Genomic DNA, 25,068 nt, shown 5'->3' with positions numbered 1-25,068 from the left:
GATAAAACGAACTTTCTTCGTGATGAAGAAACATAACTTCCTAACAACAAATAATCAAAAAGAAAGACTAGGTCTACCTGTTATAATAAATAAATCACTTTTATACTATAAAACAAAATAAACGTTTTTACAAGGTTTGAAACTATAAAGTCAAACCGGATGAGGTAAAATTAATATATAAAAGATCAAAAGAGGTAAAATTTAAAAATATACAAGATTCGTTAAGAATCGTCGAGCCTAAATGAGCCTCTGATACAAGGCTCAAGCTCGGACTCAAAATTAAACAAGCTTTGTTTGAATCTTGGACTCGGCTCGAACTCGATGCCCAACTCGCTTCAACCATTATACCAATCCAAAATAAATAAATCACATTTAAACTATAAAACAAAATAAACGTTTATACAAGGTTTGAAACTATAAAGTCAGACAGGATGAGGTAAAATTAATATATAAAAGATCAAAAGAGGTAAAATTTAAAAATATACAAGATTCGTTAAGACTCGTCGAGCCTAAATGAGCTTCCGATACAAGGCTCAAGCTCGAACTCAAAACTAAACAAGCTTTGTTTTGAGTCTTGGACTCGGCTCGAACTCGATGCCCAACTCGCTTCAACCATTATACCAATCCAATCTCGAGTAGCCCATGAGCGGCTCGTTTCACCTCTATTTACACTTTAGCATGAACAAACTTTACTGTGAATTTAATAAACTTAAATTTTCCTATTAATTTTGGTAAAAGATAAAACTTTAAATCTGCTTTTAAAAAATTAGAAATTAAGCTTTCCTCCTGGTGAAGCTCTTGATTGTAGTGGCACCACGCCACCGTACCACATCTCTATATTTACCCATTCAGCAGCCAAACCACACACACACACACACACACACAAAAGGATAACATAAGCACAACAGCAGAAAAGGCTTCTTAGCAATAATTAAATCAGAGTTTCAATTGGAAACATCAATTGATAACACAACATATGAGACTTCTTAACACTCATAAAACCAAATCAGAGTTTCTATATGGATTATTGGCTGTTTTAATTTGCCATGTACATTATCTTGGCCATTAAAAAAGGGGGAGTGTAACCAGTTGGGGTGAATTAATCTGGTTAGTTGCAAGGTCGTTAAGACCTCCACCTCCATCATCCACATCATTCTCCTCTGCTGCTGCTGCTGATGCAACCTGTAAGTCAAAGATCTACTCACTTTTGCTTGCTTACATTTTTCTTATTTCATTCCAGCTTCACTTTTAACATATTTAAAAGGCAAAAAAACAAATTAGCAAAGACATGAGCTTTGGCAAATCAAGATCTAGAAAATACTAGTTTTTCTTATACTTACAAGATCCAATATCTATATATGGCCAAGCAATAATAAATAACCTGGCCTAGTTAGCAAGCAAGTACATTTGTCTCGGCTTCAGATCTTCCCAAAATATAATTCAATAAGTGTTTGGGTTCTGCTTATTAAACTGCTTATAGTGTTGTGATACAATAACAAGCAGTTTTTTAGAGTGTTTGGGATTTGCTTATCTAATCGTTTATGAGTAAACTAAGCAATAAGCAATTCCCCATATATGGATGAATGTCTTACCTGTTTTTCCAATTCTTCTTTTTCACCATTCAGCATATTTTCCTGTTCACATAAATATAAAAGTAGATTAGATTCGCATTATTGTGTTTATTCGGGCTCTAACCATTGTTTGCTTTTAAACAGGATGGAGAGATTTGGTGTCATGGTACCAAATGGAACTTTTAACGACCTTGAAATTAACCAGATAAATTAACCTCCACATACAATAAATCAATGACTGGAGTCCATAACCAATCAAGTTATCACCGAACACCCGTAATTTTGGTCTGTTTTCCGACTTATGACCAACAAGTCATCATATAAGTTGCTTATATGTAATGAAAGGGAATCGTATGTCGAGGTCACTGATATATTCGACACTTCCCATTAAGGGCACCCAAGAGTGTATTCCATTGTCCAAAGCATGCTTAATGACAAAAACATTATAAATCAACGATTTGATACGCAACACTTTAGTTTTTGTGTAATAGAAACTGAATGCATTCCTGGGTGAACCTTGGTAGTTGGGATATCATTGGAGTTTCCATCTCCATTGAGAATTACTGTCTATATTTATACATTAACTTGTCCCAAACTTTGTAATCTAGTCAGTCCTCAAAATTCATTTGTTATTTCAAGATATGCGAAACTGCTTCTTCGTGAGTGGTTGGGTCCTGCCTTTGTTTTTTATCTACCTATCAACTCATCAAAAGAGTTCATTTGCTAAACGAGTAATATTTTGAACCGTTACAAAATCACAAAACCGCATTGAGAAACAATGGAACTGTGGAAGTATGTAGGGATGTTTGTCAAATTGTAATTGTGTTAAGGTAAAAAACCAGGTTTTCTATTTTCCACCAATGTAACAGGGAAGATGATTTTTGTGCTTTTTAGCGAAAATTTTTCTAAACATCACCCTAACTTTCTGCAGCTAGCACACACTTAAAATGTGTTTGCTATCCCAGTTTTACATACTAAGATTTATATGTTTCTATCTAACTGGAAATGCAGCAAGCTGCAGGAGGAATGTGGGGTCAGCTCTCCTATGACTGTCATACCATTTGATTGTTCTACTTCAAGTGTCAATGGGTATGTTTGGGAAAAAAACTGTTGAAGCTTATGCTTTTGATTTCTAGTAGTAGTATTTATTTAAAGAAAAAAGCTCTGTTGGATTACAAATTTGATTAGCTTAAAATTGCACGCCCAACAAAGTTAATTAGGAATTTATAAGAACAAAATTAAGTCCATGGTCTGCACCCTATCACAATTATAACCTACCTAATAATATCAATGTATATGTTCTCGTATATCATTTTATACTGTACACCTACATCTAAAATCACTTTCGCCAAACACTTCCGTATAATTGACAAATACAGCTAAAGCAAAGCTCCAACAGGAACTAACTTTGCACTAGCCACAGGGAGCAATTCTGTCTAATAATATACTCATGTAAACAATATGTAGAAAAATAATAAAGCATACCTTTTCTTTAAGGGTCGATATGTACTTCATCATTAGCTGAGTCTGCACAAAAACAAAACCAGAATTACAGTCACAACTCATACTAACAACCAATTCTGTCCTCCTTCATGGTCAAACATTTAATTTATTGTGTGCCATATAAGTAGAAAATTTGTTGTGACTACAAAATACCATCACACAAGTTGTGCATGCATCACCAATTAAGATTTTCACTACAAAAAATCTGAGGCCACACAAAAGAGGGGGGGGGGGGGGGGGGGGAGCCGGCCCTAACCCGTTGAATGTTTCTTCTTAGCAAAATTATTAACACTAGTTAGTCTCCATTAATTTGATTACATACTTGTAATATTTTATCACTCAATAAGGAATTCCTAGTTGCCATCATAGGTCTGTTTAGACCGAACCGCGCTAAATCCTCGTGTTCAGTTTGTGTGTGTGCGTATCCTAACAATAAGAAGTCCTATTATAGTTGCTAAACAGCCTATATTGTAATGAAATGCTAGCATGGCTTATCGATTGAAAACAGAATCTAGAAGATCCTATTAAACAATGGAATAACTCAAAACTAAAACATACAACAATAAAACAGCCACATAATTGAATAAAATCACCTTCCTGAATCGTGTTTGCATGAGTGCAGCATCAAGATCTTGTTCTAGCTGTATCATGTCATTCACAGAGAGCTTCTCAGCATTATCCTCTGTATCAAGCCTGTGCACAAGAGTTAAACTTCATCTCTGCTTGATCCATATCAGGGGACCCATTTCCATATGCAACCATTATCACCTTTCTTTACATTATTATTTGACCTTGATCCTAATAATAAAATGTGTGTGAAAGCTCATATACACTATATTACCTGTCCACTTTCTGTAATAGCTCTTTACATGTTTGGAATCCTTTGCACTGCACGAAAAGTTGACTAGCTCATCACATTCACATATAATATTGTTGTTGGCACAACAATGACCAAATATTTCTTAAAAAAACTATTGCTTACTAAATCTTCGCCCGCTCCGTTGGTTACCTCTCCTGCTTCAGGGCATCTTTTCTGATATCTAGAAAGAATACACCCCACACTGAAACAAAGTAGTTAGAGAAGACTAAATGATTAGAACCACTTTTTGTAAAGCACATGAATTCAAATATAAGAATGTCACATCCATTGATTAGAATACGTGCGACAGTTTTGGATATTCTGAAACAATTAAATGCCAGTGATAAACTCATACTATAACCAGTATTTGTTTATTGATGAATTTGTATATAAGTAGACTTGAAACCAGTTTAGACAGTCAATCGCGCTATAATACATGTCAGTAGTAATTACTAATTAGTACATTAAGGTTTCAAGGGCGCGCTATTCAAATTGTGCATCATCTCTTCATCAAAAGGATTGTGAATTTCTCTATTATCCTTCAAAGGCTACATGATAAAAGGACAAAAAAATTAACTTCAAATTCTGCAACTTCATTTAAGACACTCCACGATACTCATTACACAAATCTAAGTCATTTATTTATTCACTTCCAGATATTTTGGTCTCATGGCCAACTCAACAAAAATTACTTATAAGAGCATCGTACTAGAAAGAACGTGTAATTATGATAAATTAAGTGCTTGTGATAGTATTGTTATGGATCGAACAAAAACTGTCGTTACTCGCACTCAATGTGCTGAATGGAAAGCTTGGATGACCAACACACTTCCATCATTCAATGAGTGTTTGTATTAATCATTTTGCTTCTCCTAGTGATCATTAACTTATGAGACAAATCTACTCGTTTGTCCATCTAACAATGTATAATCAACAAAAGAAAAAAAAGACAATAAGTTTGCCATTATTAAAAGAAGAAAAGATAATAAATTCCTAGCCTTTTAAGTTCCTCTATGAACACATTACAAAAACCAATGAATAGACATATTGAAAATATTAATTGAAACAAAAGGAAGATCCTAAAATACCCCCCTAGAAAATATATTAGGTCCATGACAAAAGAAACTAATATGTTAAAGTTGTTTTAGACATGAAATTATTAAAATTATAGGAGTGTCATGAATTTGAATATTTTATATTGAAAGTTGGCTATTAAGGTGAGTTCAAGATTGGTTTTCGGGTAAATTTTTAATCACATAAAACCATAAATGAGGATTACCCACAAATCCAATGGTTAAAGTGTAGCGGGTGCCCGACGGGTTATGGCCAGGATTACCAAAAGGGCCCACAGTCAGCCCATTGTCATCCCTAGGCCATGTCTAAGATTAACAAAAGTCGTCCCACACTTGGTCTATTGCATCCCTAGACCAATGGTTAATAAGTAAAAGAGGGTTAACAAAGTAAGCTGGCCGGAAATAGAAACTTGGAAGCATAAGAATACACCCCAACTAAGCCCCCAAGTTGTAAGATCTATGCATCTAAACTAAAGCTCGTCTACACAATCAAGTTTCAAACTACTACTAATGTATTGAACTTGGATATGTATAATGCCTAATAGAAACCTACTAGGATATGCCGGTATCGTTTCCAATAGTGTTAGCCATACCCATTGGGTGGATTCTTGAATTGAAATCATTCTCTTACCTCTACATAATTGACTTGCCATCCAATAAGCTATTTCCATGTAAGCATATGAAACAACTCCATTCAAAAGATAAAAGCGGCTTAACATAAAAGGATGTTTCATATGAATGGTAAGTTTAATATCTAACCAAGGTCCCAATGGATAATAAGTTTAATATCTAAACCTCAATTTTTAAAAGCACTTCACGCCATCCTTATTTTAATCATACATCAAGTGCTACTAGACATGCATATTGGTATAATCGATTAAAAGGATAAACAAAGTGGATTTAAGTGCCTGAGTTGTTAAGTATTGTAAATTCAGTATTTCTAGGGGGGGGGGGGGGGGGGAACCATCAACTATTGGTTGTTGAACTAAAATTGTTGCAATCAAATAATTGATTAACATGTCTATACCCCAAAACTAGAGGAGTATGGTTTTATTGTAGTTAAAGTGAATGTGAAAGAGCTTAGCATCACGGGTATTGACAGTTAAACTAAATAAGGGGTTTTTGTGTCATTGTGAGAAAGTATGTTTAGTACGTTATTATGTATTTCTAAGGGTCTAGTGTGTACGTAAGGTTGGAAACAAATTTACCAATTTACCGTTAGGGTTGAAATGTTGTTTCGATTGATTGGCTTATATACCCATCGACATTCATGTAAACGTTCAGATCAATCCAATAATCAAGAAAGTTTATTTCAATTCTTTGTTCTTTAATCCTTGTTCATATTGGTTTGTTTGTTTGTTTGACTTCATCTTGAATTACCAACAGCTGGCCAAATATTCGAACGTGCTTGAACACTTAGGTTTGCTGGCTAGTCCCAAGCTTCATTGGGCGCTGCCTCAGCGGAATAAGAAGGTGTTTAAGCCTCGTTGTGCTTGCACATCCGACACAACACTGTTGCGAGCTGCTGTTACTCACCTGATGAGTCCAAGTAAGGACGAAACCACTAGACCCTGATCATAAGCTAGACAGATTGGTCGGCATTCATGCGCCACGTAGAGCATCAAAAGATTGCTCCATGACATTGTTAGGAACAAAAGGCACACACGAACAAGAAATCAAAGCGATAAAGAACACGAGAATTTTACGTGGTTCGGTTGCGGTGTACAACCTACGTCCACGGGGTAATTAGGTTTGTATTATTTTGGTGATATATAATAACAAGTACAAGAGACTATTTATAGACCGCATATTAGGGCTACTCCCTTGCTAAACAAGCTAGAACCCAATTGGGCCCAATAGGGTTAGGGCCGGCTAAAAAAATAACCTCCCTAACTCCTTTAATATGCAGTTGTCTAAATGTGGGTCCGGGGATACCACATCGCCCAACAATCTCCCACTTGGTGTCTTCGGACCTAGAAATGCACCATCTCTTCTGTACTTCTGTAAATGAAAATCCCTCCTGATCTTCAAACCATCCTAATTACCCTTGTCTCCTCAACATTATTCCTGGAGACCAGCTGAAGCTATGCAAAGCTTCAGCTTATCCAGCACCACACACTTGGTAAACATATCAGCTGGATTTTTTAGCACCTGGGATGTTCTTCAGACTGATTGTTCCTTCACTGATCAACCCCCTCACGAAGTGATATCTCATCCCTATATGCTTTGTCTTTCCGTGATACACTGGATTCTTTGCAAGTTTAACTGCACTCTCATTGTCACAGTACAATGAGTAGTCGGGTTGTTGTTTTCCTAATTCTTCAAGAAAAGTCTTCAACCAAACTAGTTCTTTGCTGGCCTCTGCAACAGCCATGTATTCTGCTTCTGTAGTTGACAGAGCCACACTTTTCTGAAGTCTAGACATCCAGCTAACTGCTGTCCCTCCCACTGTGAAAACATACCCGGTAGTGCTCTTGAACGTCCCTTTACAACCACCCAGATCAGCATCTGTGTAACCTCTGAGTATGGCATCCTTTTTTCTGAAACATACCCCCATCTTCTGAGTACCCTTCAAGTATCTAAGTATCCATTTGACAGCCTCCCAATGTTTTTCTCCTGGATCTGACATAAACCGACTAACAACCCCAACGGCATGAGCAACATCTGGTCGAGTGCAAACCATTGCATACATTAGACTCCCGACTGCTGATGCATATGGGACTTTGGTCATCTTCGATCTTTCTTCTTCAGTTTTAGGAGACTGATCTTTGGTGAGCTTCAAATGACTTCCCAATGGAGTATTCCTAGGCTTGGTTCTTTCATCATTCATCTTGAACCTTTCTAACACTTTCCCTATGTATTTTTCCTGGGATAGTGTTAGAGTACATGCCTTCTTGTTTCTAGTGATGTTCATTCCCAGTATCTGTTTTGCTGCACCCAAGTCTTTCATTTCAAACTCTTGGGACATCTGTTTCTTCAACTTGCTTATTTCCTTCATATCAGATCCTGCAATCAACATATCATCAACATACAACAGTAATATGATATAAGAGTTGTTGAATTTCTTCAGATAACAACAATGATCCATCTGGCATCTTTTAAACCCCGACCTCTCCATGAAATTATCAAACTTCATGTACCACTGTCTAGGCGCCTGTTTCAGACCATACAAGCTCTTCTTTAGTTTGCAGACCCAATTTTCTTTCCCCACAACCCGAAACCCTTCAGGTTGCATCATATAAATGTCTTCTTCAAGATCACCGTGTAGAAATGCCGTTTTCACATCTAGTTGCTCTAGATGTAAATCTTCTGCTGCTACAAGACTTAAAACAAGTCTGATGGTAGTCATTTTCACCACGGGAGAGAAGATTTCATCATAATCAACTCCTCTCTTTTGTTGAAAACCCTTGACCACTAAACGGGCTTTATATCATTTAGACCCATCATGTTCTTCTTTGACCCTGAAGACCCATTTATTTTGCAACGCTCTCTTATCCTGCGGAAGCTTGACTAAGTCCCATGTCTTGTTCTTTTCTAGAGAGCTCATTTCATCCTTCATAGCATTCTCCCACTGGCGAGAATCCTTCATCTTGACTGCTTCAGAGTAGCTTTCGGGTTCACCGTTTTCTGTCAAAAGAATATAGTTAACTGAAGGATTGGAATGACCGGGACTATACCTTTCTGGCTGTTTAGTAACTCTGGTGGATCTCCTGACCCAATTTTCAGTCTGGTCAGGCTGTTGTGGGATCTCCTCGTCTTCAGACTCTGAACTCCCACTGTCAGAAGTTTCTTCTGACTCATTATTTCCACCAGCTTCAAACTCAGGAACTGTGTCGACTTCAGTTTCTGTAGCGGGTTCCTGAACCGGTTCGGGGATCGGTTCAGATCTCTGGTTTTCAATTTTGAATTCAACCTGTTGCTTCTGAACCCTAGAGTTTGGATTTATCACATCTTTGTACAACTCAGCCTCATTAAATGTAGCATGTTTGCTGCGGACTACTTTTCTGCTTTTCGAGTCCCAAAGCTTGTAGCCCATCTTGTCTGACCCGTAACCAATGAAAACATACTTCTTGGCTTTTGAATCTATCTTGTCAGCATTCGGATCTAGGTCATATGCACTGCACCCAAAAACCTTTAAGTGCTCATAATTAACCGCTTTCCCCTTCCATTCTTCTTGAGGTGTTTTGTAACCCAACGGAACTGATAGACCTCGGTTGATAAGATAGGCAGCAGTTTTAACAGCGTCTGCCCAGAACATTTTAGGGAGCCCTGCATTTATCCTCATACTTCTGGCTCTTTCATTTAAGGTTCTATTCATCCTTTCTGCGACTCCATTTTGCTGAGGAGTACCTGGAACTGTATTTATCATCCGAATGCCATGCTCAGCACAAAAGCTAGTGAACTCTGAGCTAATGTACTCCCCTCCATTGTCTGACTTCAAGCACTTTACCTTCAGATCAGATTCAAGTTCAACAGCAGTTTTCCATTTCTTAAAAACATCAAATACTTCAAATTTATTTTTAAGAAAGTAAACCCATACCTTGCGTGTGGCGTCGTCTATGAAAGTCACATAGAATCTCGAGCCTCCCAAGGATTCAACACGTGTTGGTCCGAAAACATCTGAATGGATAAGCTCTAATTTCTGAGCTTTAGGTGCTTTCCCTGTCTTCACAAAAGATACCCTCTTCTTTTTTCCAAAAACACATGGTTCACAGAATTCAGATTCAACCCTTTTAAGATCTGGAAGCTTTCCTCTGGCGACAAGCATCTTCATGCCCTTCTCACTCATGTGGCCGAGTCGTTGATGCCACAACTTTGATAGACTCGGTCCACTCGTTACTGCATTAGCACTACCTGCAGAAACCTCAACCATATACAAAGTACCCCGTTTCTTTCCCTTGGCAATTACCATGCTACCCTTGACGACCTTCCATTGTCCTCCCCCGAATGTTACATCATAACCCTGGTCGTCTAATTGCCCAATGGAAATTAACATTTTTTTCAATTTTGGAATTACCCTGACATCTTTCAATGTCCAAATTGTTCCAAAACTTGTTTTCAAGTCAATATCTCCCAGCCCAGTAATTTCCAAGATTTGGTTATTAGCAAGACTTACAGTACCAAAATTGCCCCGTCTGAAATTCTTCATCTTTCTCGAGCTTGAGATAGCATGAAACGACGCACCTGAGTCCATAATCCAGGACTCGACTATATCCTCAATACAGCAGATCAATGCATCATCAGAATCTGATGCTGTTGAGGAGGCAACATTCACTTCTTTCTTGTCTCTGGGTGGTTCTGTACATTGACTTCTGAAATGACCATTCTCATTACAGTTCCAACACTTTATATCGTTTCTTGTTTTTGAACTCCCCTTTCTGTCTCTTGATTTTGATCTTCCCCTGTTACTTACCCTCTTATCTTTCTTTCTACCTCTTCCCTCAGTACTTAGCAAAGTACTGGATGATTCACCTGCATTCTTTCTCCTGATATCCTCTCCTAGGATCAAGTCACGAATACCCTCGAACGTGAGTTTGGTGGTTCCGGCTGAACCACTAACGGCAGTGACTGTTCCTGACCAACTTTCAGGTAACGAGGACAATAATAGCAAAGCTTGCACTTCATCATCAAATTTAATATCAACAGATAATAACCGGGATATGATAGAATTGAACTCATTTATATGAGAGGTAACAGACGCACCTTCCCGCATACGCGTATTCACCAATTGTCTAATTAAGAATACCTTATTAGACGCGGAAGGTTTCTCGTACATGTTTGACAACGCGGTCATCAAACCCTTAGCAGTGGTCTCATTCACTATATTGAAAGCAACGTTCTTAGCCAACGTGCATCTGATGACTGCTAGGGCTTTCCTGTCTAGATCGGCCCATTGTTCATCCTTCATATTCTCGGGTTTTTGACCTCTCAAACATGGAAGCAAATCTTTCTGGCATAACAAGTCCTCGACTTGCATCTTCCACCATCCAAAATCCTGCCCATCAAACTTCTCGATTCTGATCTTACCGTCCTCAGTCATTATCTTTACCGAGTTTCTAACGGAAGCAACCTGCAATACTGATCAGAACTGTTTGACCTCTTCTGGTCAAAAGACAGATTGTACTGTAGCGCGCACTGTTCACACGCCGGAAACACTGTAGCGGCGGCGGTACTGTAGCGGCGGCTAGGGTTTCTGATTAGGGTTTGGTGGCGACTGGCGGCTGGGGTTTATAGTGTGATCCTTGCTCTGATACCAGTTGTTAGGAACAAAAGGCACACACGAACAAGAAATCAAAGCGATAAAGAACACGAGAATTTTACGTGGTTCGGTTGCGGTGTACAACCTACGTCCACGGGGTAATTAGGTTTGTATTATTTTGGTGATATATAATAACAAGTACAAGAGACTATTTATAGACCGCATATTAGGGCTACTCCCTTGCTAAACAAGCTAGAACCCAATTGGGCCCAATAGGGTTAGGGCCGGCTAAAAAAATAACCTCCCTAACTCCTTTAATATGCAGTTGTCAAAATGTGGGCCCGGGGATACCACATCGCCCAACAGACATTAGGTTGTGGTTCCACCATCCACCGCCTTATTTTCAAAGTAAACAAGACCTTTGTATTATCATAATAATCCAAAATCATACTATTTGATTATGGGAGAATAGGATCGAAGAGAATTGTACATCACCATTTATAGCCATGAATCAAAAATAGCAACTAGCCAACTAGCTAGTACTATAGCTTTTAAATTACAAGGGTCATCGTACTATATATCATGAAAAGAATGATAGTACCAACTAGACAGAGCGTCACATCTCAACCCTAATTTTGCAGTATTATAGATGAACTGATGATGTAATGAATCAATTAAGGTACACATAAAATGACATATTGCCGCCCTACAAATTATCTTCCGCCGTACAGTGAATTGGTACTAAAAAATTAAGCTCCGTACAGACTGAAAGGAATAACATATAAAAACCATAAAATGAATCACCTGTTAGTACTGGAATATTCATAGAGCTTCCCGCGGGCGGAGAAAACGATGACGGCCACATCCACGTCGCAAAGAACCGAAAGTTGCCGTGCTTTGTTAACCAAGCCTGATCTCCTCTTGGAGAAGGTGACTAACCTGCTGCTCTTATCTTCGATCCGCTTCATCTCCAGCTTCCTCCGTCCCATTCTTTTCTCTTCCGACGATCCGTCTGGACCTAACTTTTGGGCTTCCGGCAGTGTGTTGTTGAATATCTGTATCTATATCTTCTCTCTATCTACAAAGCATGTCCTCTCGTGTAAAAGGGTTTTGACCATGGCCGTACTTTAAAAAGCTCCAAGCCTTCTTTTATCTCCGGTTAGGGTGCCATTTTGACACGTGCTTTATCATAGCACACCGCCATATGATATTAAATTGAGAAAATTTCAAAAAATTGTTTGAAGACTCACACAAAAGCACGGTGAAATATCATAAATAAGATTGTTTGTTTTCAATAAGACGATTTTTTTAGTAAACTAATGGATTCAACGGATTTGGTTTGAAATCTCACGTATCATTTTAGAAATCAGACATGTGACATAATCTTATTGGATAGCGAAAACTCACGACACGAACCCAAATGTCACACCTCACTAAGTTTTGAATAAAACTTTTTAGAATTTTTCAAAATTTTTGACCAAATATAAAATCTCTCTCAAAATAGACTATTTTGAGAATTTAACAAAAATAAACAAAAACTGCCCAACAATATTTTTAATTCTAGAATCAAAGAGGAGAAAAAGAAAATAGAATTACGTATTGTAATTTTAATTCCTAAATTTTATATAGTCATTTACGTAACTTTAGTATAAAAACTTTTTTTATGCAGCTGTACCCTTGATGTTTCCTAATATTGCTATTTTCGTCTGTTTAATTAACCCCTCGTTAAGTTTTTAACTCTAAGTAAGGGGAATTTTTGTCCTTTTACATATCAAATGAAAGTGGCAATTCTAATCAGACCTCGGAAAAATTTTTATAAAATGAATATTTCATATTTAACCAACTCAATGTATTTTATTAATAATAATTAAAAAATGTCGATTTTACTCATACAACAACCATACTCGGTAAAAATCCCACTAACAGCAAAGTTGTTAGTAGAGTGTGGGGAGAGTGATGCGTCTATTTAACTTGCTCATGTTTTTATTAAAAATATAAAATTGTTTATTTAGTGTAAAGCCTCCCATTTGAATGCCTCACAATGGTTGAACTTACTCATGAGCGTAGTTATAATCAGAGAACACTTTCATTGCAGCGGAAATGATATTTAGCATTTAAGCATTTACAAATAGAAACTTATCTTTAATCTAACATATATAAAACTCTCAACTACAAATACCAATCATTTATTCACATAACCACCAATGTTCCTCAGCTAGCCACATCCTCATGCATCAACTTGCGTGCCTACTAAAAGTCAGTTGCGCCAAGAGAGTTCTAGTTTAAAATTGATAAACATGTTATCTTTATTCGTTAGTTAACCTTACATCATAAGATATACGTACCATACGTCTCCAATGTGCCTTACGCCAAAAACTCTCTTACTTCTGCCTGCTTGTCGCATTTTGATTATGTTTGGATTCATAAATGTTTGTTATAAGCCTTATAACTTATAATACTAACTTGCCGGGGGGGTTCCCTTGGTAATGTTCATGAACAAGAATGTGGATGATGATTAAGCACTCGGGATGATAAACGGACACATGTAATATTTACGTTGTTAAATATGGTATTACGTACGTAGTTGATTTAACTAAGTTTTGGTTACAAAGAAACATTTTTGGACCAAATTTCGGCTTTATGAAGTTGAAGTTAAGTTTAAATTTTAGGGAGTTACAGCTGGAATAAATATAATACCGTTTGGAGAAGCGTTGACAAAAAAAAAGTTTGTAAGGGTTGATTCTTATGCATAAATCGTGGCTCACTGCCTAAAACATTGGACCATTATGTTATAACAAGTTGCGTCACAGAACCAGCAGATTAGCTTGTGGTGCAGTCTTTCAACATTGTTGCCAAAAATGTAACGACAACTCGATTTCCTTAAGATCAGTGCACCACCAACAACTTATTTGAAGGTTTTGTAGTAAACCACAATACTTGATGTGTTGTAAAACACACATATTTTTCGCACCTTTTATCTACGTATTATATTATATTTTATGTGTTTTTACTTGATTTATATAGGTTTTACATAGTTTTAATAATCATGTAGGTTTTGGGTTACAAGGAAGATACACCGGGACTTTTCGAAGAGCTTACACGCATTATACGCATACGATTCCAAGACAAGGCTCAAAGCCCGATCCATATGCATCATGGAGGCCCAAGTCTTACATTATACTTATAATATAAAAAAAAAATAAAACCTAAGCAGCCCTAACCTGGCCGATCGCAGAACTCAGCAGGAGAAAGAAGAAGAAAAACTTTTTTCGGCTTAGGGTTTGAAGGTTTTGTCGGCTAAGGAAGGAAGAAGGAGCAAGTACCAAGTGTCGGTGATCGTTTCTCATCAGTTTTGACAGCAAAGAGCAGCCCCAATTCATCTACATATCCTTTCTTTTCATAACATCGTCATAAAACTTTATTTTCTTGATCAATTGTTAAATTGTTTGCAATTGTGTTAGAGATTGACTTGTTTATGATTGCTATTGATTGTTGGATGATTATTATGATGATTGTTATGGTTTATATGATGTTTTTATTGAATGCTAGCTGCTGTCCAAAAAGTATGAGAGGCTAATCTTGTTAGTTCTACCTAGGGATGATGTTAATTGTTAGGTTTTGATAGGTTTTATGGATTGTTTGATTGATAGACGTATATTGTTATTGTAAAGTTTGATTTAGACATGAAATAGGTTATGTTTAAGGGCTGGAAATTTTGGTGATTCATTGCATAAACCCCGTGTGTCGGTTGATTAGTTTTGTATTGATTGATCGGTGCATTGTTTGATTCTAGACTTTGTGTTTAGGGTTTGTTTGCGGTAGGTACCACCATAGGGTTTTGTTGCGTGTTTATTTGGATTAAGTACAGCGGTTAGACACATTCTTTGAGACCGAGAGGTGATAAGAAGTTAGGGTCGTCTCATTGCCTTTGCATGCTAGAATAAAAATTGTGCGAGAGCGAGTTTGTTTCTTGTCAGGTTTAGGTGTTTTGAGCGACTAGTTGATCTATTTTGGTTTAAGTTGAATTGTTCCTCTATCCTTGGTTGTGTAGTATTCATTGCCATTAGGGTCGAGTGTTGGTGAGACCAAGAGGTGAGTCAACATTAGAACACGTTAACAATTTTTTCCCGGTTTGGTCGTTTTAGGAGATTTTGAGAAGTTTAGACTTGTTGAGTGAGACTGAGAGGTGATCCAGTGAGCTCGAGCGATCCTTAGTCATGTCATCTTTAGGGACCGGTGTCTTGAAGTTATCCAATCCATTAGCTTGTTAGGCCTACAATTTGATTCAGACATAGGTAGACGTTTTCCTCCATCCTAAGTTAACATAGTTAGTTCCCCGTTAAGTTTTCTATTTTAGGTAAGTTTTGTCAGTCAGTTAGGTTAGTTCAGTTAAGTAATTAAAAATCAAAAATCAATTAAATATTATTCTAAGGTAGGTCTTGTCTAGGGTTAGTGATCATTAGCGTTCTTACGTGTCCACGTGTTCGATACTCGGACTTCCTAGGTCTATACTACTTGCGATCGGTACACTTGCCGGTTGTGTGTGGTTTTAGGATTTTCGTTTTATAATTAAAGCTTAGTTGTGAGGTTCATTCTTTTAAACATATCCGACACACATCAATACTTTGGCTTATTTGTGTAACATTTTGGTTTTTCCGTATTCATGTTTGTATTCGTTTAGCGGGTTATGAACATTATTCGGATCTTTCTTATTAATAAAATTATGCATTTATTAGTGAAATAATTATTTTTATCGTAGTTTATAGTTCCTTAACTTTCATTTGTGCCAAATAGCCATTGGAAACTCTTAAAATGACTTAAAAATGCATTTTAGGAACTTCAGGAACTAAAACTGCCAAATTTGGAAAGCTGGTGGAAACCCTCCCTTTACGTGGCATGAAGGAGGGAGTCCGCATGCTTCGCACTACGCGAAGGTTTGCCAGACCAGCCAAATCAGTCCGTGATCTTCGTTTAATGCTAAATCTTTCCTTAATCAACCCTAAATCACGAAAATTGAGCAACAAGTTATTGTATTCAATATGTAGTAGTGTCTATGTTCATATTCAATAATTTGGTCAATATATCAATGATTATATGACCCAATTTCATCTTTAATTGTGTGATTTGGTTACCAAAACCGATCTGTTTCTTGTCCAACAAGTTGATTTAACATCTATATAAACACATCATAACTCCAAACCCTAGAGTTACTGAACTCAAGCATTTCAGGCAGTCACCTCCCTATTCCCGACGTTTTCTTGATCGTTTTTGCTCGTTACTTGAAGATTAAAAGCTGCAGTTTGACTTTGACAATTGTTTAACCTTTAACCTCGATTTCCCGCTATTACAACCATAATCCGGGTAAGTTGTTAACTGATCAAACATTCATTAATACTCACTTTTCGATAACCCATGAGTCATTCAAATTGCCATGGAAAGCTTATGGGAGGCCAACTCACTTGATTTGATTGCGTTATTTATTTTGGGTTCTTGAGCTACCATGGGAAGCCCATGGAAAGCCCAACCCAATAACACTTTACATTTGAATATGAAATAAACATTTTTATTTACTTAACTACCCCAAAAGTTATTCATATTATTTTAAATTGCGACTTGCTCTAAGTCATGACAAGTCACTAGCACAACTTTATCACATTTTTTTCGTTGTCCCACATTGACTCGTTTACACAACTTACTCGATCCTCATAGAATTTCACTTTTGGTCCCCGCAGAATGTCTTCCATGCTTCACCGTCGTAACAGCAGAATGTCCCACATTGACTCGTCGCACATCGGCTGCTCATGATCGCCGTTTGGCTGCTCGTATCACTAAAGAATTTACTGCTGCTTTGCCCGAGGTAGTGTTCCAACTGCAAAGTATTAAGTCCAATGGATCCGCTACTACGACTGCACCGAACAACTACCACTACAAGAATTTCACAAGTGCTAACCACCCCCCTTAACTTGGTGAGGAGGATGCTACTAAGCTCCTCCGCTTGTTTGAGAGGATGGAGAATATCTTTATCCATTGTGAATGTCCAGACGACAAACGGACTAGGTTCGCCTCGATCGTTTTCGAGGATCGAGCTCTAACATGGTGGAACTCTTTTAAGGCCCTCCAAGGTGTTGAAGAAGTTTTGGCTATACCTTGGGAGGAACTCAAGGATGCATTGATGTCACACCCCGCCTCCGGGCCTAGGCGTGTGACTCACAGTTGGTACCACTTTTGTCAATTTATCAAAGTTTGCAGCGGAAAATGTTATTTTAAAATATTTACTTTCATAACATAGGAAATTAAATACACTTGTTTGTTTTACAAAATTACTTGTTTAAAAACAAGTTTAATATATATATGCCTCAATACAAAATTAGCTGAGCCATCAGCTGTAAACTATGCCTAGTGTTCTTCTATCTTTACTGGCATATCCATCACTATTCCTTACTCCTGGTACCTAAAAACAGTTTCAAAATACGTCAGCTATATGCTGGTAAATACGCTGACTCGATAAAACAATTTCACAATTCGTAATGACACAACATCAATAGTGTTCAACGACTCAGTGGGTCTCATTCCCATCTCATCGGAACTAATATACGCACAAACCACATAATCGGACTTCACTCGCCCTAGAGACAGTCACTTGCGTCATGGTCAGTATGTCTGTAGTGTGCCCACTACAGTACATATATGTAAGGATCCAGATACATGTCTATTTTAGTCTGAGTGTTTAGTACTACCTTGTATCAAAACGTTTTAGAGGATTTGAACCAACCCTCATGCAAATATTTCCATCACTCTTATACATATGGATAACAGCCCATAGTTTTAAAGAGAAAAATCTTTTCAAAATATACAGTACATAGATGTATTCACGTCATAAAACATTTCACACTATTAAAAGGTTGGACGCATTCACCTTTTGTTGATTTCAAGATTTCTCACCAACAGATGTCTGATCTTTATCTCAGACCTATAGTACGAGAATAACATTTTTTAAATAACTAGATCTACAATCTAGCTATAGACCTTAAGTCTATTTGCATAACCTTTACCTTGATATTCATTTTATTTTATAAAACATTTATATGCTACGTTTCTTCATCTCAAGTTTCTTCTTTCATAAGTAATATCTTTATAAAAATAAAGAGCAACATTTCATCAAAAAAATCTTATCTTATGAAAGCTTATATTTCACTTACTTACTTGATCAAGGTATAGACTATACCATTGACTAGGGTCTAAGCCATTAAATAATAATAAAATAATAACTTACGCAGAATCCCTACCTTACGCGGGTATTTTTAATTTCTTAAGCCTTATACAAGTAGTACTTCTACTTAAACTGTTAGAACCTTGTTTCGAACTCACTTAATCACTCGATCGAGCATCAGAACTTCAATTCATGCACGAATTACGAGAAATCGAGACCACGGAACCTCACAATGGTCGAGCACGTTACCCAAGGTTATGTGTGTGAAAGTGAGTGTGAAATTGGGATGAGAATGCTTCAAACCCGTAGCCCCCTTTTATAGGCAAAGTTTTGACCACCATCGCGTAGCGCGATGGGGTTTTCCCCAGGCCATCGCGTAGCGCGACGCCGCAATCCACCAGAGATTGCCATGTGTTGACACGTGGTTGATCCGGTTACTTAACTTTGTCATCGCGTAGCGCGATACCCCCGTCCTTATGGACCATCGTGTAGCGCGACGCCCTTTTTTCTAAACTCATGGGAAACTGCATCGTGTAGCGCGATGATCTAATTTGTATACCCATCGCGTAGCGCGATGGGTCTGGAAATCAGAATTTTATTTTTAGTTCTTGAACTTTAATATCTTGTCACTTCTTGGTCTATATTCCACAGTTCAAAAATACTAAAGCGGCCCTTATGCGGCTCGCGGCGATGCGAGCGTGCGAAGTGCCAAGTGTGCCATCAAAACGCCACATTACGCCCATCGCCCGAGTCCGAATCCATGCGCGTGTGCATCGGGTGCTTCGCACCCGCCGCTAGGACTAGTGAGTGTGGTTAGCCATACAAAAACATTACCATGCGCAGGTGTTCGTCAACGATGAAAGCCGCTTAAGACTCGAAGGGCTAGGCCCCCGGGAGGGCTTTCAAGGACTGGGTAGGGTGGATTATAGAGCTAGGGGCTAAGGTTTGTCCATTGGGATTGGGCATGGACGACTGGGAAACTCCTTCCTTATAAAGTGCTTTCATTTCTTTCTCACTTTCCATGTGGGATGAAGTTTTCCTTATTTATTCCCTTAACATGAAATGCCTTCTTTTCTTTATTACTTTTCCCATTACTTTTCTCATAAATATTTTTGATCCTTTATCTTTATAAACTTGTCAAGTTTGGACCTAAACTTTGTGGGTGTTACAATTGAAGAGAGAGTTATGTCTCGAGCATGAACTGCAAAGGCTCGAATCGGAGTTTAGGGAGCTTAAGCAAATCGGTGGCGACAACTCAACCTACTCGAACCGATTTAAGGAACTGAGCCTGTTGGTACCTCACCTTGTGATCCCTTTGTCCTGCGGTATCCACAAGTATATATGGGGACTACCCACCATCTTTCGTGACGCGGTGGTCAGCCGAGATCCTCTCACGATTGAGGAAGCCATATAGCCCTTGCTGCTTCCTTGACTGATGACCACGTTCGTGATGGTACCTTATCCCGTAAGGACTCCAAACCTGCTGCCGAGAAAACCAAGGCCGAATCCTCTACTAATGCCAAAGCCGATCCTAAGCCCGCCCAAAACAACAACTCTAGCCGTTACCACAAGAATAATAACAACAATAACCAAAAACGCAAGACCTATCACCAAAATTATGCCGTGAACCAAGCCATAACCAACCTCAAAACCAAAATGCTCCTAACAAGAAACCGTATGGCGGACCACACCCACTGTGCTCGATTTGTAACCGCCATCACCCTGCTTCAACCACTTGCCGTCTTTGCACTCCATGTAACCGCTATGGGCATCTTGCCAACACTTACCGTGTGCCGCCTAATGCACGAGCTGCTCCAAAGCAACCTGCCCCGCCTACGCCTAGGGATGGCAATGGGTCGGGTCTGGGACGGGTCTAGGTATTCCCAGACCCAGACCCGTTTATAAAACCTCATCCCAGACCCATCCCAGACCCGTCGGGTATTTATCGGGTAATTACCCATTGGGTCTCGGGTATACCCAGGGGTTTCGGGTATACCCGTTAGTTTATTAAAAATACCCATCGGGTATACCGGTCAGGTTTTGACAATATGCAACTGGTCAATATGTTTTTACACACACACAATATCCTTTTAATAGTCTTGAACATTACTAGAATGTAAAAATATCAATACAATAGTTAACACAAATTAGAAATATTAATTTTTATATTTACATATGTATATATATGTATGAATGTATATAGATATATAGTTATTGGGTACTTCGGGTACATAATCGGGTAAATAGGTCCATATTATTGGGGTAATCAGGTTGGGTAATTAGGTATATTAGAAATCCTAGACCCGTCCCAAACCCGCGAAAAATTTAAAAACTAATCCCAAACCCGTCCCAATTATGTAAGGTATCGGGTTTTCCCATCGGGTTCGGGTTTCACTGTCATCCCTACCTGCTCCTAGGCCTGCTAATACCCCTCATGCTCAAACCGGTGTTCCAAATACCCGTGCTTGCTACAATTGTAGAGATCCTAGTCATCTCCGCAATATGCGCCCTTTATTAGCCCATGTCCATCAAGCCCATATTATGCCTCCACCATGCTATGCTCATCAAACCCAAGTTATGCCTACACCGTATTACACTAGCCAAGCTTACCAAGTCCAAACCTACCAACCTAAGGTGCGCCGCTTTTGTACAATTGATTTTTTGTGTATCCGAATGTTGTATAACAAGTTTTAGGTTTCACATCATATATAAAGCTTATCAATATATAAAGGTTGAGTATATGTGGCTATAAACCTATAGAAAATATATTAAAAAAACTTATATGATATATATTGTGCATCTCGCATACGAAAAGCTCAACATTTTGCTCTTTTCGCCTCGCCTGGGGACTTTGTCGCCTCGATGCGCCCCACGCTTTTCAAACCAGGTGTCTAATAATGTTAGTTCCACCCATTTGAGATTGTATGTTCAATCAACATCCACCCATTTTAGTTTTCGTTCTCTTTTCTTTCACTTTATCTTTGTGTTGTGTTCATGAGTCTTATTTAGAGAGGGGATCAAAAGGAATTTGGAGGAAGGCTGGAAAAAATCGTAAAGCATAGTTTTTTTAATGAAAGAAATGGAGAGAAAATGAAGAAAAATCGATGCAAAATTTCTTCCTTTCAAATCACGGAGATTTGGGCAGAAAAAGGATCTTAAAAACATAAAATCTTTATTTTTCTTTTCATTTTCCTGAAACTTGAGAGCAAGGTAGTTATTATCTTTTTTTCCGTCCTTTTTCTTGTTGATTATCTTTTTTCCTTGTTTTCTTTCATTTATAAAATAGTCAGGTCATTTAGAATAAGTGAAGCGAATTCAAAGATTTGTAAATACTGATGTTTTTAGAATTGGACTAGACATCGAATTATACGTCTTACCTGGTTCACATGTCGGCTTGGATGGTAGAACCGGATGAACATTGGTAAATACTAAATACACTTCTAAAACACATCAAAACATCATTTTATGAAAAGAAAAGGTTCATATTTTACTCATTATTTATAAAAAGAATTAGTATTTCTAAAATGAATGTAATTGGTTCATGTGAGAAGGCAAGTTACCATAAAAAGTGTGAGAAATTAATTTGAGCCACTCATTGAATTTTTAATCTTAAATCAATAAAAATAAATGAAAATGATATTAAAGTAACATAAAAAGCTCAAGCTTCAAGCTTTTAATAAAAAGCTCATACTCAATTAAAAGACTTGTTTGGTTGAAAGAGCTTGAAGCTTTTAGGTTATAAGAAAAAACTTCTTTTTTAAACGCTACTACTACTAGCGTTTGAGAACAAGCTACAAGCTTTTACATTTGAATTTATAAGTTTGGTACTTGAATTTTCATCAACTTTTGTCAATATTTTTTTAAACAAATTACATCATAAAAAGGAGCATTTTATTCTCTTTAATTTGAGTATGATATTGCTATACTTCTTTATCGGTTATGATCGGCAACAAGTCGAGTCAGACGAGCTCAGGTCATGTGTAAGACCAAACTAGGGTCAGAACGAGTCGATAAAAAAGGGTTAATTTAGCTCGGTTCGTGTCGGTATGGTTTTGAGTTGAAAAGGGCCAGGTCAGAACATGTTTCAGATTAAAATGGTGTCGGGTCGGAAAGGGTTTTAGATCAAAAGAGGTTGGTTTAAAAATTATCTATTTGAAATTACTGTAGCTTTGTTTCTTGATTTTCGCCATCGATTACACGCATACTGTCTTTGCATGAAGTACACATCTGCATTCGGGTTATGCGTGCAGTGAATCACGTACCGACACTGATTATGCAGTTAATGTCAGGTTGCGCGCGCGCTCTGCCGCACCGCGCTGGCGCCCAATTAGTTTTGTTAAAAGATCCAGCTACTCTGCAAAATACTTAAATATATCTAAAAAGCTCCAGCTACTCTGCCAAACACCTAAATATATCTAAAAAGCTATAGCTAACAACTACCAGATACAGCTAACAACCACCAGCTAGTTTTGCCAAACATACCCAAAAAGTTTTCTCTCTCCAATTAGACAGAATTACAATTTTTGTCCTTTAAACATAATCAATTTATGGATTGAGTCCTTTAAAATGTTTGCTTTCACTCTTTATCCTTTAAGTGACAACTTATCTCGTTTTTTGTCCTTTAACTTAACGTCCATACAAAATGCCAGTTAACTCATGGCACGTGTCATGCATGTGAGGGTAAATGGTAATTTCACACTATAAATTAAAGACACTAATTTTATTAATTATGTATAAAAATAAAATAAATTAGGACCCACACACCATCATAATCTTCATCTCCATTACCACCTCCATATGTAGAAGTTTTAAAAAACGGTTGCAGCCGCCACCCTACCCGAATCTGGAAACAACCACCACCGTTTGTTTTTAGTAGGCAAGCCACAGCCACAGCGTTGGCACTCCAACGCCACCTCCTCGCTTGCAACCGTTGCCAGAAATACCACGATCTCCTGAATCTATGGAATTGGACCAAGACCAGTCTCTTTTGACAGTTCGATTCGTTCCAAGATCAGGAAAAAACCGACAATTAGATCCAAAATTAGGGTTTGATTGAAATATGTTACTAATTAGGGTTAACAGTGGGGGCTGATTTGATGATTATTGTGGTATAGTGGGTATAAGTGAAATGGGGTAGGCAAGGGTGTTTCAGATCTGCAAGAGATGGTGGAATCTGGGCAAATGAAGACGTCGTCTCGCCAGAAAATCAATGGTGGATTTAGTTATGCTCAGATCCGCTAGGTGAAGTGGGCTCGCCATGAAAGGCGTCGTGGTATATTGTGCTATGTTGACTGATCGAACGAGAAAAGTAGAATATTGAGAGTGGTTCGATGATAGATTTTGGTGTGGTAGGTTAAAGTTGAAGATGAAAATCGTGAATTGATCCGATGAAGATGATAGATAAGTTTGTTGGTCCCAACCTTTTAATATTTGTAATTTTAGTTACTGATTATCTATTTTTGTTTTAAAATAAAGAGAGTTGGACCAATAATATATATTAAAATAACAAGGAGTGGAAATTACCATTTTACCCTCACTTGCATGGCACATGCCACGAGTTAACTGACTTTTTGGATGGACATTAAGTTAAATGACAAAAAGGCGAGGTAAGTTGTCATTTAGAAGATGGAGAGTGAAAGTAAACATTTTAAACAACTCGATTCATAAATTGACCATGTTTAAAGAACAAAAATTGTAAATCTATCATCCAATTAATATAACTAATTAAACCATGTTAGTTACCTTTCTAACTAATTAAACACAATTACTAAAAAAATCAATAAATTCATTAAAAAAAAGAAGTAGAGGAAGAAGAAAACAATAAGTTCTTTTTTTCAATTCTCTTTTCTTTCAATTTCACCCTACACAACTAAAATTTCTTCATACACATCTTCAACTTCTTCCTAAACCTCTTCAATTTCATCCAGCATGTCTTCAATTTTTCCCATGCGTATTCAATTTATTCCTACACCTCTTCAAATTTTTCATACACGTCTTTATTTTTCCATACACATTTTAATTTTCTTTCCTACCCATTTTCAGTTTCTTTGTACAAATCTTCAATTCGTCCTACACATATTCAAATTTTCCTACACCTCTTCAGATTCTTCCAATATATCTTCAGCTTCATCCCACAAAAATTCAATTTATTACTAAACCTCTTCACTTTTTTCCCACGCTTCTTTAATTTTCCATACACATTTGAATTTTGTTTCATACACATCTTTAATTTCTTCATACACATTTTCAAATTCATCCTGAACATCTTCAAAATTTTCCTACACCTCTTCAAGTTCTTCCAATATATCTTCAATTTCTTCTCACACAAAATTCAATTTTTTCTTGCACGTCTTTAATTTTCCATGCACATTTTAATTTTGTTTCCTACACGTTTTCAGTTTCTTCATACACATCTTTAATTAATTCCGTACACAATCTTCAAATTATGCCAACGCATAAACAAAAGAAATATCTATTTGCAAAAGAAAAATTGATGATGAAGATGCTATATATTAAAACAAAAATACCATAAATTTAAAACTTGTTTTTTTGAAAAAAAAATATTTTTTTATTAAAAGAGCAATCGATGATAAAGATGTTATTTTGCCGATATATTATAAACTTAAAAATTTTTTATTGGTGAAAAAACAAAT

At 37.4% G+C, this 25,068-nt stretch overlaps 2 protein-coding genes across 3 annotated transcripts in view; one reads left to right on the top strand and one right to left on the bottom strand.

Moving 5' to 3' along the window:
• LOC143548414 (agamous-like MADS-box protein AGL27) overlaps positions 1-12,231 on the bottom strand; it is a 155,667-nt gene extending 143,436 nt beyond the window's left edge. Inside the window, exons 1-7 of one of the 2 annotated variants that reach the window (XM_077039594.1) lie at positions 12,010-12,231; positions 4,057-4,135; positions 3,916-3,962; positions 3,668-3,767; positions 3,057-3,098; positions 1,593-1,634; positions 1,066-1,182 (exon numbers count right to left, since the gene is read on the bottom strand). In XM_077039594.1, coding sequence (XP_076895709.1) covers positions 1,066-1,182; positions 1,593-1,634; positions 3,057-3,098; positions 3,668-3,767; positions 3,916-3,962; positions 4,057-4,135; positions 12,010-12,194 — 612 coding nt within the window. In that variant the 5' untranslated portion in view covers positions 12,195-12,231. Of the gene's footprint in view, positions 1-1,065; positions 1,183-1,592; positions 1,635-3,056; positions 3,099-3,667; positions 3,780-3,915; positions 3,963-4,056; positions 4,136-12,009 lie in introns of those variants that run through there. The other variant, XM_077039593.1, reaches the window with a different exon arrangement.
• Positions 1-25,068, top strand: part of LOC143548415 (agamous-like MADS-box protein AGL11) — a 155,469-nt gene that overhangs the window by 104,107 nt on the left and 26,294 nt on the right. The window lies entirely within an intron of this gene.

Source organism: Bidens hawaiensis, unplaced genomic scaffold (genome assembly GCF_021521415.1).
Source record: "Bidens hawaiensis isolate Kalapana, Puna unplaced genomic scaffold, B.hawaiensis_p1.1 tig00015117_1, whole genome shotgun sequence".
Classification (NCBI taxonomy): Eukaryota; Viridiplantae; Streptophyta; class Magnoliopsida; order Asterales; family Asteraceae; genus Bidens; species Bidens hawaiensis.
This window is presented reverse-complemented; position numbering and strand designations above follow the sequence as displayed.